Source organism: Xiphophorus maculatus, chromosome 10 (assembly GCF_002775205.1).
Source record: "Xiphophorus maculatus strain JP 163 A chromosome 10, X_maculatus-5.0-male, whole genome shotgun sequence".
NCBI lineage: Eukaryota > Metazoa > Chordata > Actinopteri > Cyprinodontiformes > Poeciliidae > Xiphophorus > Xiphophorus maculatus.
In genome coordinates, this window is record NC_036452.1 from 2,901,843 (window position 1) to 2,919,788 (window position 17,946).

The 17,946-nt window shown below is 40.0% G+C and overlaps 1 protein-coding gene across 2 annotated transcripts in view; it reads left to right on the forward strand.

Moving 5' to 3' along the window:
* capn15 (calpain 15) overlaps positions 1-17,946 on the forward strand; it is a 56,286-nt gene that overhangs the window by 25,616 nt on the left and 12,724 nt on the right. For both annotated transcript variants that reach the window (XM_023341039.1, XM_023341038.1), the window contains exons 2-5: positions 2,183-3,782; positions 12,933-13,141; positions 15,818-16,001; positions 17,090-17,313. In XM_023341039.1, the coding sequence (XP_023196807.1) occupies positions 2,205-3,782; positions 12,933-13,141; positions 15,818-16,001; positions 17,090-17,313 (2,195 nt within the window). In that variant the 5' untranslated portion in view covers positions 2,183-2,204. The remainder of the gene's footprint in view (positions 1-2,182; positions 3,783-12,932; positions 13,142-15,817; positions 16,002-17,089; positions 17,314-17,946) is intronic.

Sequence of the window (17,946 nt, forward strand, 5' to 3'; positions counted from 1 at the left end):
TGAAAAAGTACTTCACTAATAACCAGATGCGGGTAGAATACCCAAAAATGTACTTTAGTAAGAGTAGAGATACTTCACAATAAAATTACTCAAGTAAAAATATCTGCCCAAGAAATTACTCAAGTAAGAGTCAAAAACTATTTGGTAAAAAGTACTGAGTAACTGATCAAAGTATCAATCATTTAATTAAAAATTACGTCATCAGACGGACCAAAATATAAAGTTAAGTGTAAATTTTGGTATTTTAAGAACCAAAAGAACAATAATTCATACAACTAACAAAAAAATAACAAAATCAGCTAAAATAAAATGTTTCCAATTCAGTTTCTCTCAATAAATTAACATATGAAACTTTAAAAAAAACTGCAGGTGTGTGTCTGAGTCTTGTGAAGTTTTGGTTCAGTGGGTTTGAAATCCAGAAATTTTACTCCAGTAAGAGTAGAAATACTTCATAATAAATTTACTCAAATAAACAGTAAAGAGTATAGTGTAGTAAAATGCTCCTACAAGTACATTTTTTCCAAAAAGTTCCTCAAGTAATTGTGAATAAATGTAACTAGTTACTACCCAACTCTGTGTATAACATGAAAAAACAGGTTAGATTTTGTATTTTTTGCAGTGACCATACAAGTCGGTCCACAGCAACAGCATCATTAACCAAATTAATAGTTTCTGGCTTTAACAATTTATTCCTCCCCAGTTGGATGTTTATAAAAATATGTCAGTCTTACAGTGCTCTCATCAACTGAAAACCACTGAGGGCCTGAAACTGACATGACCTTATGCTAATCCTGCATTAGCTTTCGCTGAGCAGAGAGAGAGTGTTAATATTAAGTGGAAGAGATCCTGTGTGTTTTTCCTATTCTAATAAGTGCCAGTCAGTGAGACTCAGGCATTTCTGCTCTAATATTCAGAGGCAGGCAGCGTTTCTCTGCTCTCCTCCCCTCTGGCTCCTCCTCTCCATGTGCTGTCTCTCTGGCTCTAATCAGGTGGCCATTGTGTATGGATTTACTGCCCTCTGCGCCCCCAGGAGGGAGATTTGATTTTTTTTCCCCCTCTGCACTGGCTAATCTTTGCCTCTCCTATCGTGTTTTGTGTTTCTAATTTCATCTCTACTCCTGCTGCAGTTTCTCTTTTCCTGAGGATGATCAGCCTCAGTTCCTGGAAGGATGAATTTATTCCCTGGCTTTCAGATATATTCCTACAAACATTTTCTCTCTTTACTCTTCATCTCCTTTCGTTAAAGTGATATTAGATAATATCAGTTAAATAAATGTGTCATTTATCGTGATACAGTTATTGTTGTCATAATAAATCCAAAAAGGAATGTTTAAAATCCCACAAAGACAAGACAATTCTTTCTCAGACTGTGGTTCCTGGACCACTGGTGAGCTGCAGGTGCCCCCTAGTCGTCCATGTGGTACTGCATGTAAACAACCGTTTATTTGTCATGACGTTAGCTCAAACTGCGACGCTACAGTTAGCTTACCAAAGGATTGTGTTTCAAAATGTTAGTGGAAAATGGGTTATGAGCATTTATGAGGGTCACTAAAAAGAAAGCCTGGAGGCCAGTGGAAAGTTTCTAATGATGATTTGCAGAGCTTTTGTTTTTGAACACTATTACGATACATAGCATGTTCACATGCTGCGCCCCACGCTGACTAACTGCATCTTAACACCTAAAATAAAATGATTCATGTTGGGCTATCTACTGGCTGAAATAAAATGTCCTAAAATGTTATTAGTGCACACAACACTTGTAGTAAAGAACTTATTTGATTTCCATGTGTTTTCTATGATTGGAAAGCTTAGAATCCATACTGTAAATGGTGTCCTGAGTCGATGTGTTCATGGTTTTATTGTGGCCAGTCACATTTACAAAACCCTTCACATTCGGAGGAACAAAGACAATGAGTTAAGAGACTAATATTTTTAATATATTAAGATGTTGTGCTATTGTGGGGGTAGTTTCATGTAAGGTGGTTTTTGAGTTTTCTGTCACTGTCTTAAAGGATACGGTAAAGTGGGTATAAGATAAAAACATTACACGAATACCTTAACAAGCTGCTTCATCTGGTTAAACTGTACTTCACCATCTTTAGTTTGTCAAATATGTAAAAACCTTTTTTATTTTTATGAGAAAGGTTCTAACAGAGTGTTTTTTTTTTTTTTTCTTTTGCAGCCATTCCCACTCTCCTGGCTCCATGGCTGCAGCAGTGCGAAGCAGCGAGTGGTCATGTGGACGCTGCACCTTCCTGAATGCAGGCGCGGCGCCCCGCTGCTCCATCTGCGAGGCGCCGCGCCAGAAACCCGATCTGAACCAGATCCTGCGGCTGAGCAGCACTGAGGAGCAACGCTGGGCCTGCCCACGCTGTACGCTCAACAACCCACAGGGATCTGGAGCCTGCTCGGTCTGTGGCTTCGGCCCGTCGTCCGCCACCAACACCCCGCCTACCACAACCATAGCCGTCACTGCCAATGGCCTCCCATCTGCTCCAACTGAGCCCCCGACACCTGCAGTCACCCCCACAGTACTACTTGAGCCCAATGGACAGCATCCGGTCAAAGAGGACGTGTTGCGCCGCTCGGAGAGCAACGGAGAAGTGAGTGGCCATGAAGGGCAGAACCCCGGTTGGGCTTGTGCCCGGTGTACGCTCCACAACACGCCAGTGGCTCTATCATGCTCAGCCTGCGGCGGACCCAGAAAACTGTCTCTGCCTAAAATCCCCCCAGAGGCGCTGGTAGTACCTGAAGTACGTACGCCTGTCGTCGGGTTCCCTGTTCACCCAGCACCGTCAGCACCCTTAGTCATTGACCTCACAGATGAGTCCAGCACCCCCACTCCATCTGATCATCAAGAATCTCCCCAAGTTTCGTCACAGGGTCTTTCTTCGCCTTATCCAACATTCCCCTCCCTCCAAAACAATCCCGTGCCCCGCAGCCGGAGAGAGGTTCCCCCACCAGGCCGCCCGCAAAACCAAGGAACCAACAGCCCCAGCCCCACCTCCCCGTCCACGGCTGTCGTGCCCCCGCAGCCGGGCCCACAGCGGCCAGCCAAGCCCAAACACGCACAACCCCAAGAACCTTCGTACCCCAGCAAACGCCTCAGCATCTTGGAAGAAGAAGACCCTCAGCACCACCCGCTGACTCCGGCTAACCCCACCTGGAAGTGCCCTAGCTGCTCTTTGCCCAATGCTGTTAGCTCAGCCAAATGTGAGGGCTGCCGATCGTCAAGGGCCGGCGCTGACCTCATCGACCTGGTAGGCTGTGAAACGGTACGATTTACCCCTGCTAGCCCATCCAGTCCGGACTTTAGCACCTGGGTGTGCTCCAAGTGCACCCTGCGGAACCCCACCGGCGCACCCAAGTGCTCAGCTTGTGGTTCTTCCAAACTGCACGGCTTTCAGGAGCAGCAGACCCCTCTGGCCCGCTGTTGTCCACACTGCAGCTCTGCTTCGTGCTCTTGTCCGCCCTCCTCCACCCCGTCAGGTCATAAAGCACGAAAACAAGCCCGGGTCTTCCCTTCCGCTGCCAGCGCTTCCTCCGGTTCGTCTGGCCTCCAGGAGAAAGCAGGACAGTGGAGCTGCCCTGCATGCACGCTTCTCAACGACGTCAAGGCCAAGAACTGTGCAGCGTGCCACACAGCGCAGCAGTACCTCACCCTGCGCAAGGTGGTGAAGCCCCTGAAGAGGAGGGAGAGCATGCATGTGGAGGCTCGTCGACGGAACGATGAGGGAGAAGCCAAGGAGCTCTGGGAGAACATCGTCAGCTTCTGCAGAGAGGTAAGAGGAGCTTTAAACGTGACCTATTCTGCTTCCTTAAACGGGTTAGGATCAGTCTACAGGCTGTATAAAACATGTTCATTAAGCTTTTTGCACAAAATAATTTATACATAATGAGATTTTAGTCTGGTCAGTTCTGCCTATTTTGAGCTGCTTTCAGAAAGAACTCTTACTTTAAATCCAAATGAGCTGCTGGCCACGCCCCCCAACTCAATGTTTTACAGTCGCATGTGAAAATGGCTGCAAACAGATGCGCAATTATTCAACCGTACATCTTTGAAAAGGAAAAGTGGAGTCTCCTCCACAACCAATAAGAATGTAGCAAGTGGTTTCTGGATGGTAAGTCAACAACAAATCACTTGTCTTTTCCAGCAGCCATTGTACAGTGGTAAAACTAGCTAACCATACATGCTGGAGTTGCTAGGTAATGGGCTGGGCTTTGTTGGGGTTGCTAGGTAACAGAACAGAAGAAGGTTTTTGAAATAGCTAGTTTTCCAGACACCAAAAAGCATGAACTTATTGCCAAAAATCAGCGTGGTGGATTTTTTAAAGCACTGAGGCTGGATTTAGAAACAGTAGAAATTCATATGGATGAAATAAAACAAGCAAAATAAAGCAAGAGCACATTAACCAATATTAGACCAACGTACTTGGTGGTTTGTTGTTCCTCAGCCTGAGAATCAGAAGAAGTCATTTTCACATTAATAAAACGTCACTTACAAATGATAAAACTCAATCCTTTTCCTTATAGCAGCGCAGACATTCAGTATATTTACATAAATCACGCTGTTGATCTCATCATCTCTGCAGTCATATGTCTTAATACTGCCAGTTAGAAACGCTGTCTGTAAACACCAGCTGTTGTTTACAGACACTCTTTACGTTGCCGACCAGCACTGCTTCAAGCCTGGTCTATAAAAACCAGCGGTTGACGTTAAAATAGTCGACAGTGTCAGTAAACCTGCCACAAAGGTTGCTGCTAAAATGCTGCAGCTCTTTTCGTGGAGTTAATTAAAACTGAGCGTTCCTGTTATTCTGATGCTAATTTGACTTTTCTCAGTGTTTTGGTGGCTCTGCCTTGGATGAGGTGATTTTTTAAAGTGATGCTCATGATTGAAATGTCGGTTCATCTTCTCAGACCCTCGTCCAGGTCGGGGTGAAAGTCCATCTTTATCTCCTGTGTGAAGAATTTTTAGAGTCTGGAAAACTATGGGAATGTGAAGAAATATGGAGAAGAGAGTTCAGTATCCATCCATCCATCCATCCATCCATCCATCCATCCATCCATCCATCCATCCATCCATCCATCATCTATCCATCCATTTATCCATCCATCCATCCATCCATCCATCCATCCATCCATCATCTATCCATCCATTTATCAATCCATTTATCCATCCATCCATCCATCCATCCATCCATCCATCCATCCATCATCTATCCATCCATTTATCAATCCATTTATCCATCCATCCATCTATCCATTTATCCATCCATCCATCCATCCATCCATCCATCCATCCATCCATCCATCCATCCATCCATCCATCCATCATCTATCCATCCATTTATCAATCCATTTATCCATCCATCCATCTATCCATTTATCCATCCATCCATCCATCCATCCATCCATCCATCCATCCATCCATCCATCATCCGTCAATCTCCTCCAAAGGTTAAAGAGCACTTTCTCTTTTGCAGTAAAATGAGATCTTATTACTTTAAATCTTTCAGTTTTCCCATAAAAAATGTTTGAGGACATTTCCTGAAAGCTCAGGTCTGCCATGATGAATTTTAAATCCTGTGTCTGTAACCGCTCCGTTTTAACGAACCTCTGCCTGAAACTGAAAGAGCCTCGGATCTGTTGCATTTTCACTTTGGGCTCAGATACGGGCCAGATAAGACGGATTCAAAGCTTACCTCCCCTCACTTACGATGGTGTGTGTTGGCGTCAGAGCTGCGGCGCGGGATCAAGTAACGGCTCAGAGGAACTAAAGTCATCAAGTTCAATTCGACTGCATTAACCCAGAACTACTCCTGCCAATAATCTTCATCTCTTCTGGTTAATCTAATTGGATAATTTTCCTCCAAAAATCAAAATCAGTTTTATTTACTTTTTAAAAAAAATTTGTTTTGTTTATTCATTGGATGTTACAAAAAATATATATAAAAAACCTGCTTGGTATAAAGTGTGATCCCCAACATGATAATAAAAAAGATAATAAAGCTTAATTCTTAAAAGATTCACTCTGGTTCAGCTTGGGGGACTAAAACATTCTTTAAAAAACTTTTCTTAAACTTTGAGACCATTTATGTCTTAAAAATGTGTGGATCAAAACTTCTATGTTTTTTGAAAGGTCTGAGAAATCAAAAGCAGGAATTTTGCCAAAATTGTTGAAATATCAGCTGTGTTAACTTGCCACGTCTCTAATTTACAGTAAAATTCTGACAAACAGAAAAACACTTTTATGTTCGCTGACAAATTTGAGAAATCAAAAGCAATAACTTTGCTAAAATTGTTGATAAAAAAAAAAAATATATATATATATATATATATATAATTTTTTTCCAGGAAATATCATCAGTTATATTAACTAGTCGCACTATAAAAAAAATCCCTAATTTACGGTAAAATACTGTAAAATTCTGACAGCCTCAGAATTTTAACAAATTTTACTGTAAATTAGAGACATTTACCGAACAGATATTATCGTATTTATTTGGTAAAAATCTGTGGTTCCCAGAATTTTACCGAATTTTACCAAGTGTAAAGTCCGTACTGTAAAATTATTTGTATACGGATTTTACCCTACGATAAAATCCATAAAATTCTGGTAACTACAGATGTCTGTATTTTACCATAAATTAGAGATTCCCCCCACCCCTTTTTTTTTTTTTACAGTGTATGGCAAGTCTTCCCAAAAATACTTTAACTATACATAATTGCGGTGGTTTTAGTGTTTTCACTTGTGTTTCAGAATGTAACTAAAGTAGAAAAATCAGACTTCTGTTTTATGGTGGAACTGCTTTCACTGTTGTAGCTCTTCATTCTTTCTTTTAGTGGAGCTCAAGTTTAGCTTTTTAAAAATAATGGAATGAAACAAATGGTACAATACCTATTGCATATTCATAAATCTTTGTGAAACAAAAACAATGCCCTGATTGATTCTGTGCTTTTTACTCAACCTTAAGGGTGAAAAAGTAAAGATATCTCTAAGCAGTGCAGAAATCATATTTATAAGCAGCGCATACTTCATGTGCTCTTGGAGTCTCTGAGCACATTTCCCTTAAATTAGCTCTCCATGTCGCTGTGGTTCTGCTTCTGCTCCCTCTCAATCTCTCAATCCTAATAGCTTCTGTGATTCTCTGTTTCCCTTTGATTTATTCGCCACATTTATAGTATCAGCAGCTGAAAGCTAAATGAGCTGCACATTCAAAGAGCTTTTATATCCACAGGTTCTTCATTCTGATGCATTTGTCTCTAATACGAACCAGCAGACCATCATTAAGGAGGGAAAATAAGTTTTTGTTGTTTAAATGTACAGAGCCAGTCAGAAGTTTGCATACTCTCATAATTAGCTTTAATGTCATGTTAAATTCAGGCTTCTCTTCAGGGAACTTGCATAGATTTTTGTTTTGAAGTGATTATGAAATGTCTCTAAATCCACACAGACTCCAAATTATAGCTTCAGGCTCAGGTATATTCATACACAATTAATATTAGGTCAATCCAAAGAAAAAAACCTCATTGTTGTAATTATGATGCTTCTCGTGTAAATTTTTTCACTAATTAGAATTGGTAGAGCTCTTTTAAATTGTTTGGTATTCACACCAGCCCCGCTCAGTCCGCTTTATTCCAACTCCGGTTTGTTTGTCTAGGACAGCAGATGAATATGTAACAGATGTTTTACTTTTGTTACATAAAAGTGAAACACTTTATCAAATTTCTGGGATTATTAATAGAAAATGTCAAAAATACCTCAGAATTTATATTCATCTTTTGCGGTTGATTTTTTTTTTTATTTCTAGTATAGTCCTGTCACAGAAAGCAATAAATCAATTAATCTCATGCTTAGGCCTGTCACGATAAATTGTCCCCGAACTAATTACGATAAACGATAATACTGATAATATAATAATGGCATAATGCAAGAACACATTTTTAAGGGTCAATAAAGTAAAATTTCAATGAACATTAGAAAAAGACATTTGAAATATCCAAAATAAAGAATGAAAACAACAGAAACAACAAATACAATGAATTATGAAGTCTCTGTAAACAAAATTACTTTTAAAAAATCGTCTAGTTGAAACCAAAGCACCAGACTGGAGACTTTTATCATTCAGTTTTTGGTAGAAAGAGAGAGAAAATAGAAAAACAATAAATCAAGCAAGTGAAAATGATTGAGTTTCTTTTAATATATCGTGTGATTAATTGATTTATTGTTTATTGTGACAGGCCTTCCCATGATAAATTAAAACAAACTCAATCATTTCCATTTGTATGATGGATGACACAAGTCTTCACTCTGCTGCTTTTGGTCTCAACTGAAAAATTTTGTGTACATTTTATTTGTTGTTCTTGTTTAATTTTGATATTTAAAATGTTTTTTGGCTCCAGTGTTAAATGTTCATTATAATATTAAAGTTCCTGATCTTTTATCATATGTTCTTGCTATTATTATATTATGCTGTTATCCTATTGAAAATGGTCTCAAAACAACAATATTATCGTTTATCGCAATAACGTCTTGGATAATTTGTTATTTTCTGTAATGTCCATAGATCAAACCAATTTGAGCTCCTTTGTTCCGTTTCCAGGGTCTGATTGGTCCAATTCCCTGCAACAGCTGTTCGGAGACACAAAGCTGCCCTCCCTAGCAACTCTGGGCTCGGATGTGGCAACCTTTATGTTCCCGCTTTGTGCGACCCAGCTTCAAGCTCAGGTCTGCCGAGCAGAACCTTTGATGAGGCTTTATTAGGTTGTCATGGATATGTGCCGGAGCCTGTCGGAGGGGCCCGTTTAAAACCCGATCGTCAGGACCGCTCACTCTGAAGCTAATGAGACAAATCTGATTAAATGTGAGGAAAAGCCGACGCTGCAGAGCTCCGAAGCGTTTAGATTCAGGTAGCAGGATTTGTTTGGATGACTGAGAGTGTGTGGCCCGTTAACACGCCAGCATTGCACCAATCATCCCGTGTTTACAGTGAAGCATGAAGTGAGCTTTAGGATGCATTATTAATGGCTTCTTTGAAAGTCACAGGGCACGGCTGTGTAAGCGTGGGAGGCAGCCTGACTCAGTAGGGAGGAAGGATATCGCATATTCTCCTCTCGCTGCCTAATTTGAGTCTTTTCTCTCCTGGACTCATATTTTAACTCTCTTTAGCTCTGCTTCTCTGGGCTCTTCAAAGTGATTTCTCATCTCCTTCCCTTCATATCCCATCATATCTGTCCCCACATATGTTTTATTCTCCTTTTTTCTCCTAATATCTCAAAATACTATATTCCATCCACTCAACTGCTCTCATTTCCAGTGTTTGCAACAATGTGTGTGCTAACGCTAAGGTGAACACGGGGCAGAAACCTATATTCAGCAGCAGAACAAGACTGGAGAAGAAGTGAATTTAATCACTATCAGCGTAATTTCCTGCAGTTCTTTTATACAAGGGTGCAAAAAGGACAATACCTTGCAAAATTATTCACACCCCTTAAACTTTTTCATACCAAAACTCAACCTATTTTTACAGAAATTTTATGTGATAAAACAAAAACAAAAGGATTTTAGAGAACAGGCAACGTCTTGAAGACAAGAAACTGTAGTCTGATCACTTCAATTGGAGAAATGTTCCCTGATTTCAAAACGTGAAGTTTTGCTTGTAGTCCCAGTTACCAGTGTGGCAGCAGAGTGCAGATTTACCCTGCGGATCATCATCATTTGACATTTGATTATACATAAATGGGTGAACATTTTATGTCCATGCGAACCAGGAGGAAGTTGGGATTCACCTGGTGAGGTTGACGCCACAGCAGGTGAATCGTTCATAATTTAATTTGATTGTTTATACGTAGTTATTCTCTCAGTGGGTTTTGTCTCTGGAGAAGAGGTTACATGTATTCATTCTTATTTTAAAACTTTATGGGATTGACAGGATTTTTTTGACATCAACAGTCAAAATGTGCAGATTAAAGCATCTCCATGTGTAAAAAAAAAGTCCTATTCAAAGTCCAGAACTAAATAAAAAAGCAAGACTTTTCAACTTTTTCAGCCAGTTTTATACTTCTGCACTGCAATGAGAAGTAATACTGGTGTAAACATTCGTCTTCCTAATCCGTCTGATTGAAGATACTAAAACTAAATCCAGAAGAAAACCTCAGCAGAGGAAGTTTAATCCTGATAACAGCTTTCTGTTTCCCTTTTTTTTTACACGTTGGCAGTGCATCTACGGATCTACAGCGGATGTTTCAGCCTGTGATTGTTTTTCTTGCCTTTTATTGGATCAAGCAGATGGTGTTGTTGTTGTTGAAATGTAAGTACAGGCTACTGCGGGCTTTGGCCATATTACACCAAGCAGCAAAGCCCAACAGCAGAGCTGGAGTCATGTCATAAAAAATATTCTTTTCTCACCTGAGGCCCATTAGTCTCTGCTGGTCGTTGGATTTCGACTTTCTTTGATTGATTTTGTTTTATTTTTTTCTTCTCAGAGCGCTCGATGCCAGCGCTCCAGAGGGTGTCGGCTCAGAAGTAAACACCACTTGTAAACTGTGAAATATTTCAAGGCTTTTTCTTAGAGATCAACAGAAATATGCTCCAGATTTTCTGCTTCTTTTTTTTGCCGCCCTTTACTCCAGCTGGTTGATGAAGTTCTGACTAACCGCAGTGACACATTCCCACCGTTCTGCTCGTGCCAGCCTGTTCCCGGACAGTTTTGTCTGCGTCTCTAATCAGGACTTCGCTGTGAAATCCCGTCCTATAGCTCAATTTAAGATATCATTGAGTCACATGTAGATATTTGGTAGCGAGTTTTCTTCCCTACAGAGATGCTGGTCCGCCTGGCAGCTCTGTGTAGTCTGGGAGACGATGGGAACGCAGCAGGTTTTCCCTGCGCAGCGTTGAATTTGCTGATTCCAGTCGGAGGTCTTAACATGCTGGCGCCGGTACAGGGACTGAATCAGAGACGGTGCGGCCATGTTTACTTGGCAAAGACACTCATCCATGCTAATAGATGTCTCATCCTGACAACATGTGCAAATAAAAGAAATTAATTGCTCTTTTTTATAATTTATTTTTATTTTTGTCCCTTATTGTTGGAATTAAGGAGGCAGTATCATGTTCTAAAGTTAACTCAACAAAAACATACTTGGAGCGTTCCTTTGATTTATTCACACATGTTTGAGAAATCCTTTAATCTCACATAGCAACCAGTCAGCTGTGCAAAACGCACCGTTGGACCTAGCCCCGCCTTCGAGGCATAGCTTCTCCCCCCTCAGCTCCTTCAGACTAGCCAGCAGCAATTAGCAACGCGTGGTGGAACTGTGCGTCAATATAGGAGCAGCTTCTCAATGAGACCCAATTTCAAGACGTTAAAGTAGGAAGTAAATTTCTTTTAAGTCATATTTTATATGACTTCAAAAGAGTTTTAAGTCATATAAAATTTTAATTTTAAGAAGACATATCTTCATGAGACTATCTTGGTAAGGCAGAGTATCTTCAGTCAGAGGCTTCTTCAGATTCGCTGTAATACAGACTGCTACAGGAGATCTTTCCTGAAACAGCCATCAGTGTCTATAATAACTCTTTGAAGAATCTGAAATAATGAGTTACAACAACATTTAACTTCCCTGTGGGGGATAAATACAGCACTTTTTTAACAACTGAAGGTATAATAGTTACTTGATTATGGTATAAAATTCCTGGAAAATCCATAATACTGCCCCTTTAAAATTGCACAGGTTAGTGGTCTTTGCCCTGCACAGGGTTCAGATTTAAGCCTGTGACCTCCACATCCTGGAAGCCTTATGGGACGGTGGAGGTGGAGCAGATGTATTGGAGTGACTCCGTCTGGGAACCGATGCTGCATCAGGGCTGCAGAATAGTATTGTGGGGGATGGTTAGCAATCAATTCGCTTCACTGTGAGCCACCAGTTGTGCCTTGCAACACAACAGGCCCGGCTCACTCCCTCCACAACGATAGGAAACAGAAAACGTTTTGCTGTGTGCCCTCTGCGGCGTACTCAGATCAGCAGATACTGTCGCTTCGGATGTCTTTATGTGCTAACTCATCCATGTATGCAAAACAGAGGCAGCATGAATTAAGTGGAAGTATTAAAGGTTTTAAAGAGGAAGCAGTTTAAACGTTTTTTCTTTATTTTTGTGGTGCTGTTGTGATTAATAAAAGTGATTATAATAGCTGTTCATTACTTTTTTTACCCAACTGTATGGTTGTGACTGCATGGCACAGAAATTATGGCCCCACAAACACAGATATTACTCTTGAAAAGCATTTCTTTTTATAATACGTTTTTTAGGACACCACTCCCATAAAGAAGTGGGATTTGTATCACTAAAATGCCCATATTTTAAAAATTACTGATAATTATGGATACATTTTTATTGGACAAACAGTGAAAAATTGTTAAAAATATAACAAATCCAACAGTTCAAGGAATTTTTATACTTCATTAGTTAGAATTTATCATAAGAATAAATCAAAATTTATTACGATAAATGATAAACAATAAACTATACGATAAATGCCCACCCCGATTGTTATTTAGTTTTTTGTTGTTGTTGTTTTTCTTTATATTTTGTCTCTCTATGCATCCCAGAGTCACATCATGATGAATCTGAAAATCATCTTTCAACCCTCCACTTGATGTCTCGTGACCCCCTGGGGGACCCCGCCCCCACTTTGGGAACCCTTGTTCTAATAAGTCTAAAGCTGATATTGTTAAAATAGTTCCTGCAATGTTATAGGAACATTAGTAGTCATATAGCTGCTAATATGACTCTAAAAAATATCCTGAAAGAAAAGAAATGACATGCAGATGCAGAGTACCGTTTTCATGCGTTTTTTAGATGTTTGCCAAGCTTTGAGCGAATCCTCTCCAATCTCTGCCGTCTCTTTCTCGCCCTTGCATTTTTCCAGAACTCTGTGAACTTCGTGGATGACAGTTTCCCCCCAGGACCTCGCTCCGTGGGCTTCCCCGAGGGCGACAGCGTCCAGCAGCGCATCAAAAAGTGGCTGCGTCCCCACGAGATCAACTGCAGCAACTTTAAAGACAGAGGTGTCAAATGGTCCGTCTTCCGCACGCCGCGGCCCTCCGACATCCTGCAAGGGCTCCTCGGAAACTGCTGGTGAGAATCTGGAAATACATCCAAAACGCACACATTCCCAACAAATCTGCGACTGAAAACTGTCTGAAATTAGGAATAAAAGGTTTAGGAGATTACAAAACAGGCACTCAAACTAAGGCAAGGAAGTAATGTAGGAAAACTGAAGAAAATCAAACAAAAAACTAGACCAAAATTACTTTGGTTAACTTACAAGTAAGTTTTCATCAATATATAGAACCTTGTTTTAAGTCAATAATTCTTGTATATTGAGAAAACGTACTGCTTCCATGCATAAGAAGACATTTTCCCCAAGTTATAAGTAATCTGTCCATTAAAAGTGTCAAATTTGGACTATTTGGTATATAATAACACTTTTAGTGCAAAGTTGACACTTTTAGTGGACTTTTAATTCAACTTTCAATGCAACTTTGCATTTAAAGTGTCATTATTTACCAAATAACACTTGATGAGAACTAAGATATTTCCACTAGAAACAGAATATTTTGTGTTTTTGCAGTTCAGAGAGATTATTCGGACACATCCTTTATCTGTGTGCCCTTCAGAGGGCCTGCTGAGAGTGTTGCCATCTTCCATCTTGCTCCACACACATAAAGGAACAGTTAAATGTCCAAATCCAAGTTTCCACTTCATCACCAGGACACAGGTTATCAAACATCGCCCTCTCCAGAGGCAAATCGGTTCTGTCGCAACAGGATGTAACCCAGATTCTCACAGTCGAGGGAACTACTGAGGGCTCCTCACCTTCGTCCTTGGAAATGGTCGCAGCTGAATGCGACTTCACAATAACAGCATCTGGACCAGAGGTTGCAGACGTTTTTACTCTCAGTCCAGCTAAAGACAAACTGGTTTAGAACCGGAAATGTGGTATTACCCTCTCTGAAAAGACAACTTAATAAATATCTACTATAGGGAAAAGTGAACACTTTTATTTCTGTTTTTATGTTTTAAAACATTTACAATAAAGAGGATTGATAATTTTTTTAAATGAGATGTTTCCAGCGTAATGAAGAACAAACAAATATCACTTGGATGCTTGTGTCATTTTGTTGTGGAAGTTTAATGCAGGGTTTATTCCATAAAAAAAAGCTAAAATCTACATTTATTTGAATGTTGGGTCTGCACTGTTTTAGCCAAATTAGAACATTGTGGATTCCTGCACACAGAAACCCTTTTTGCTTCTAAACTGAATAAATCAACAACAAATATATTTGGAATGCATAGGCCTTTTCGCTGATATAAGCATTTTAGCCATTTTGTTATTTAATCGCTATGTTTATCATAGCTAAGAGGAGTTAGCCAGCGTAAGACAATATGGTGGTGATACCGCGCATGCTACCGACAGCATTTTGGCTAACGTTAACATTTTGATTAATTTTAGATTTATGCTGATGTTTGCATACTTAATGGAGTAAGTCCATGTTAGTCAGCATGCTTGTGATTCTCCACATGCTATCGATTACATTTTAGCTTACTTTAGCATTGATGCTAATTTTTAGCATGTGAACGCTGGGTTCAAACCGACAGGCACACTTTGGCAGGCCCCGTTTAAATTTCTTCAGAAATGTTTTAGTGGTTTTTAATGTGTTATTCAGGCTCTTCTTCCATCAGAATGATGCAAACTGCTCTTCTACCATCCAGGAACCTCAGAATATTCATGGAACGTCTTTAGAAATCTGAATGTGGATGCTAACATTGGCATTTTGGACATGTTTAGCATTGAGATGCTATTCAGGCTTGAATAGCTTTGTTGACAGGCTAACTCCTTTTAGCACAACTTGAACACAACAATAGTTGTTTCCAGCATCCAATCATATCGTTTTTTGGGTTTTTTGAAGCAGAAAAATAGTTTTGTCGTCCATAAATGTTGTTGCAGATGTCACATGTGCGTCAGATTTATGGGTGTACCAGAAACACGAGAATTCAAAGGTTCCGATTCTGGACTTTTGTTTATAAGAAGAAAAAAAATTATTGCTTTAAAATTGTAATTGATTAATCATAATTGTAGCGTTAAAGTCCTGGTCGTAGTTTACTTTGCTCCTGCTTTGCTTCACAGGCTGCTTCAGTAGACCAAACCGCACTACTTTGTCTTTATCATTTGTAAACTTGGTTTGGAAAATCAAAATACTGTTTGTATAGAAGTTGGCAGTGATCCAGATGCATACAAGACTAATTATATTTGCTCATTGACTCCAAGCTTCCTCTCTCTGTTTTTTGTTTCTTCTACATTTTTTGCTTTGAAATGAATTCCTCGTAAGTCGGATCGTCATGTTGTCCCCTCTCCCCCCGCAAACGTAGAAAAATTACCATTTTCAGATGGATCTGAGTTTTTGATGAACTCATTTCTCGTGCATGCTAATGAGGAGTTGAGTCTCTGCTGCAGGGCAAATTAGCAGTAATGGGGCGTTAACCAGAAGGCGTGCAGGCCTGACTCTCAGAATGCGATTGATTTTTGAATGAGGAGAAATTATGCAGAAAGATTCATAAGTGCTCAAGGTACAACTGTGGAAAATATTTTAATGCAATGATTATGGTTTAATGGCTGCTTCTTCCTGTTGTTTCTACATCCATCCGTCAGTCCCAATCTGCTCTTCGCCTCTGTTTTCTCATCCTCCATGTTGCCTTTTCTTGTTATTTTATTTTATGTTCCAGATGATTGACGGTTCTTTGTGTTTCCAGGTTCCTGAGCGCGTTGGCAGTGCTGGCGGAGCGGCCAGAGCTGGTGGAGAGAGTCATGATCACCAGAACCATCTGCCCGGAGGGCGCCTACCAGGTCCGGCTCTGCAAAGACGGGACATGGACCACGGTGCTGGTGGACGACATGCTGCCCTGCGACGACTACGGATACCTTCTCTTTTCACAGGTCAGGACCTTTAAGGAGGGATAGATCCATTTTCAATTATTAGAACAAAGCAAAGATTACAATTCCTTGCAAAAGTGGGTTTTTTTTCTTCACATTTTATCACTAAAAACATTTATGCAATGGATTAGCATAAAGTATTTCATAATTGTTTATAATGTGTATATTTTTCAACATTTTAGTTCAAAAGCAAATTGTGAAACATGGTAGTGGCAGCATGATGCTGTTTTGATGCTTTTTTTCAACAGGGATATTGAAACTGATCCAAATTGATTGAAAAATGTAACCTGTTAATGGCTACATCAAGTAATATGTGTTAAAATGGCCTAGTTAAAGCACCAATCTAAATCCACTTACGAATCTGTGATAGAAATAAAAAAAATGAAGTTTAAATATTTCATATATATATATATTTTATTTTATAAATGTAAAACCTCCTAAATAGTGGAGCATTAGTGTTTATTGTGACTCGGATGCATTTTATATAAAATTATTCTTAGAATAACAGTGTATTGAATTTGAAGACCTCTGGATTTCTTAGATAGTTAGCATACCTTCTAGCTAAATCAAAGTTTGTTTTTAATGATTGCATCATAAAAATTTTTAAAGAAATTTTTTGGAAAATCCCCTGCATCACCTGGGGGAGCCCTGCAGAAACCAGAGTGTTTATCTGAGATAAAAACAGCTCATTATTTCACTTTTATCACAAGCGAAGCTCCCAGGACCCCTCAGCAGGAACGGCTAATTAATCAGCAATGACTCTGCAAATAAAAAGTCATGCAGTATGGAAGTAGTTAATAACATAAAACATACCTGCTGGAGGAAACTGTTCATCTCCACAGCAGGTAAACAACATTCCTTATCAAGATGTTATCTTGTAGAAACCATATTTGCACAATCAAGCACAACAAGGAAATTCCTTCGCCATGGCGACAGAGTATGTAGGGAGTGCTACCTTTTACCTTTTATCTGTGTATCATTTTCATAAACCTTTGTACATGTCATTCATTGACAGATTGCCTGACTGGAATTAAAAAATTCCACTATAATAGAGATAACATTCACTCTGTTTCCTCCTGATTTCACTCCAGGCTCAGAGGAAGCAGCTCTGGGTGGCTCTGATCGAGAAGGCCCTAGCCAAACTCCATGGGTCCTACTTCGCCTTGCAGGCAGGGCGCGCCATCGAGGGCCTGGCCACTCTGACCGGGGCGCCCTGCGACTCCCTCATGCTCCAGGTCAGCTCCACTAATCCCCGAGAGGAACCCATCGACACCGACCTGATCTGGGCGAAGATGCTGAGCTCCAAGGAGGCTGGGTAAGAGCTGGGCGGGGCTACTGACCGCACAGGAAGTAGTTCATGACGCTAATTAATATCCAGGGTTCCTACAGGGGCTGGAAAACCTCAGAAATGCTTTTCAATTGAGTGTTTTCAAGATTTCTAAAGTACTTCAAAGTATCGACTCTTTACACGTGACGTCACGCTCTCCAGAACTCCGCCCACTCCGCCATGATGGACGTCAAAACAACCAATGAGATCCTTTAAAGCTAGTCTAAAAACAGACATCTGTAACCTAATATTGCTTTTATTCAGTTGATTTCACTTTAAAAATGGTCATAGAGTGCTGTGTGGTCAGTTGCAAGACAGACAAGGATAGAAACCAAACATGTCATTTTATTTTATAACTTTTAGTGAGGAAAGATTGATAGCAGCCGTCAATAATAATGACTGGTAAACTCACGGATTTGCAGCAAAGACTTTTTACAAGGTAAGAAGATTAACGTTCATATGCTTTACAAGTAAGTATGATTAGAAAGATATCAAATATTGCATTATGGAAAAGGTACATCTAACTATTGGTAACCATGGAGACAATGCTGCACCGTCATGTAGCCTAGCATGTAAAAAACTGGTTAGCATCTGGTCTTTTGTACGTTTTTAAGTTTTCTC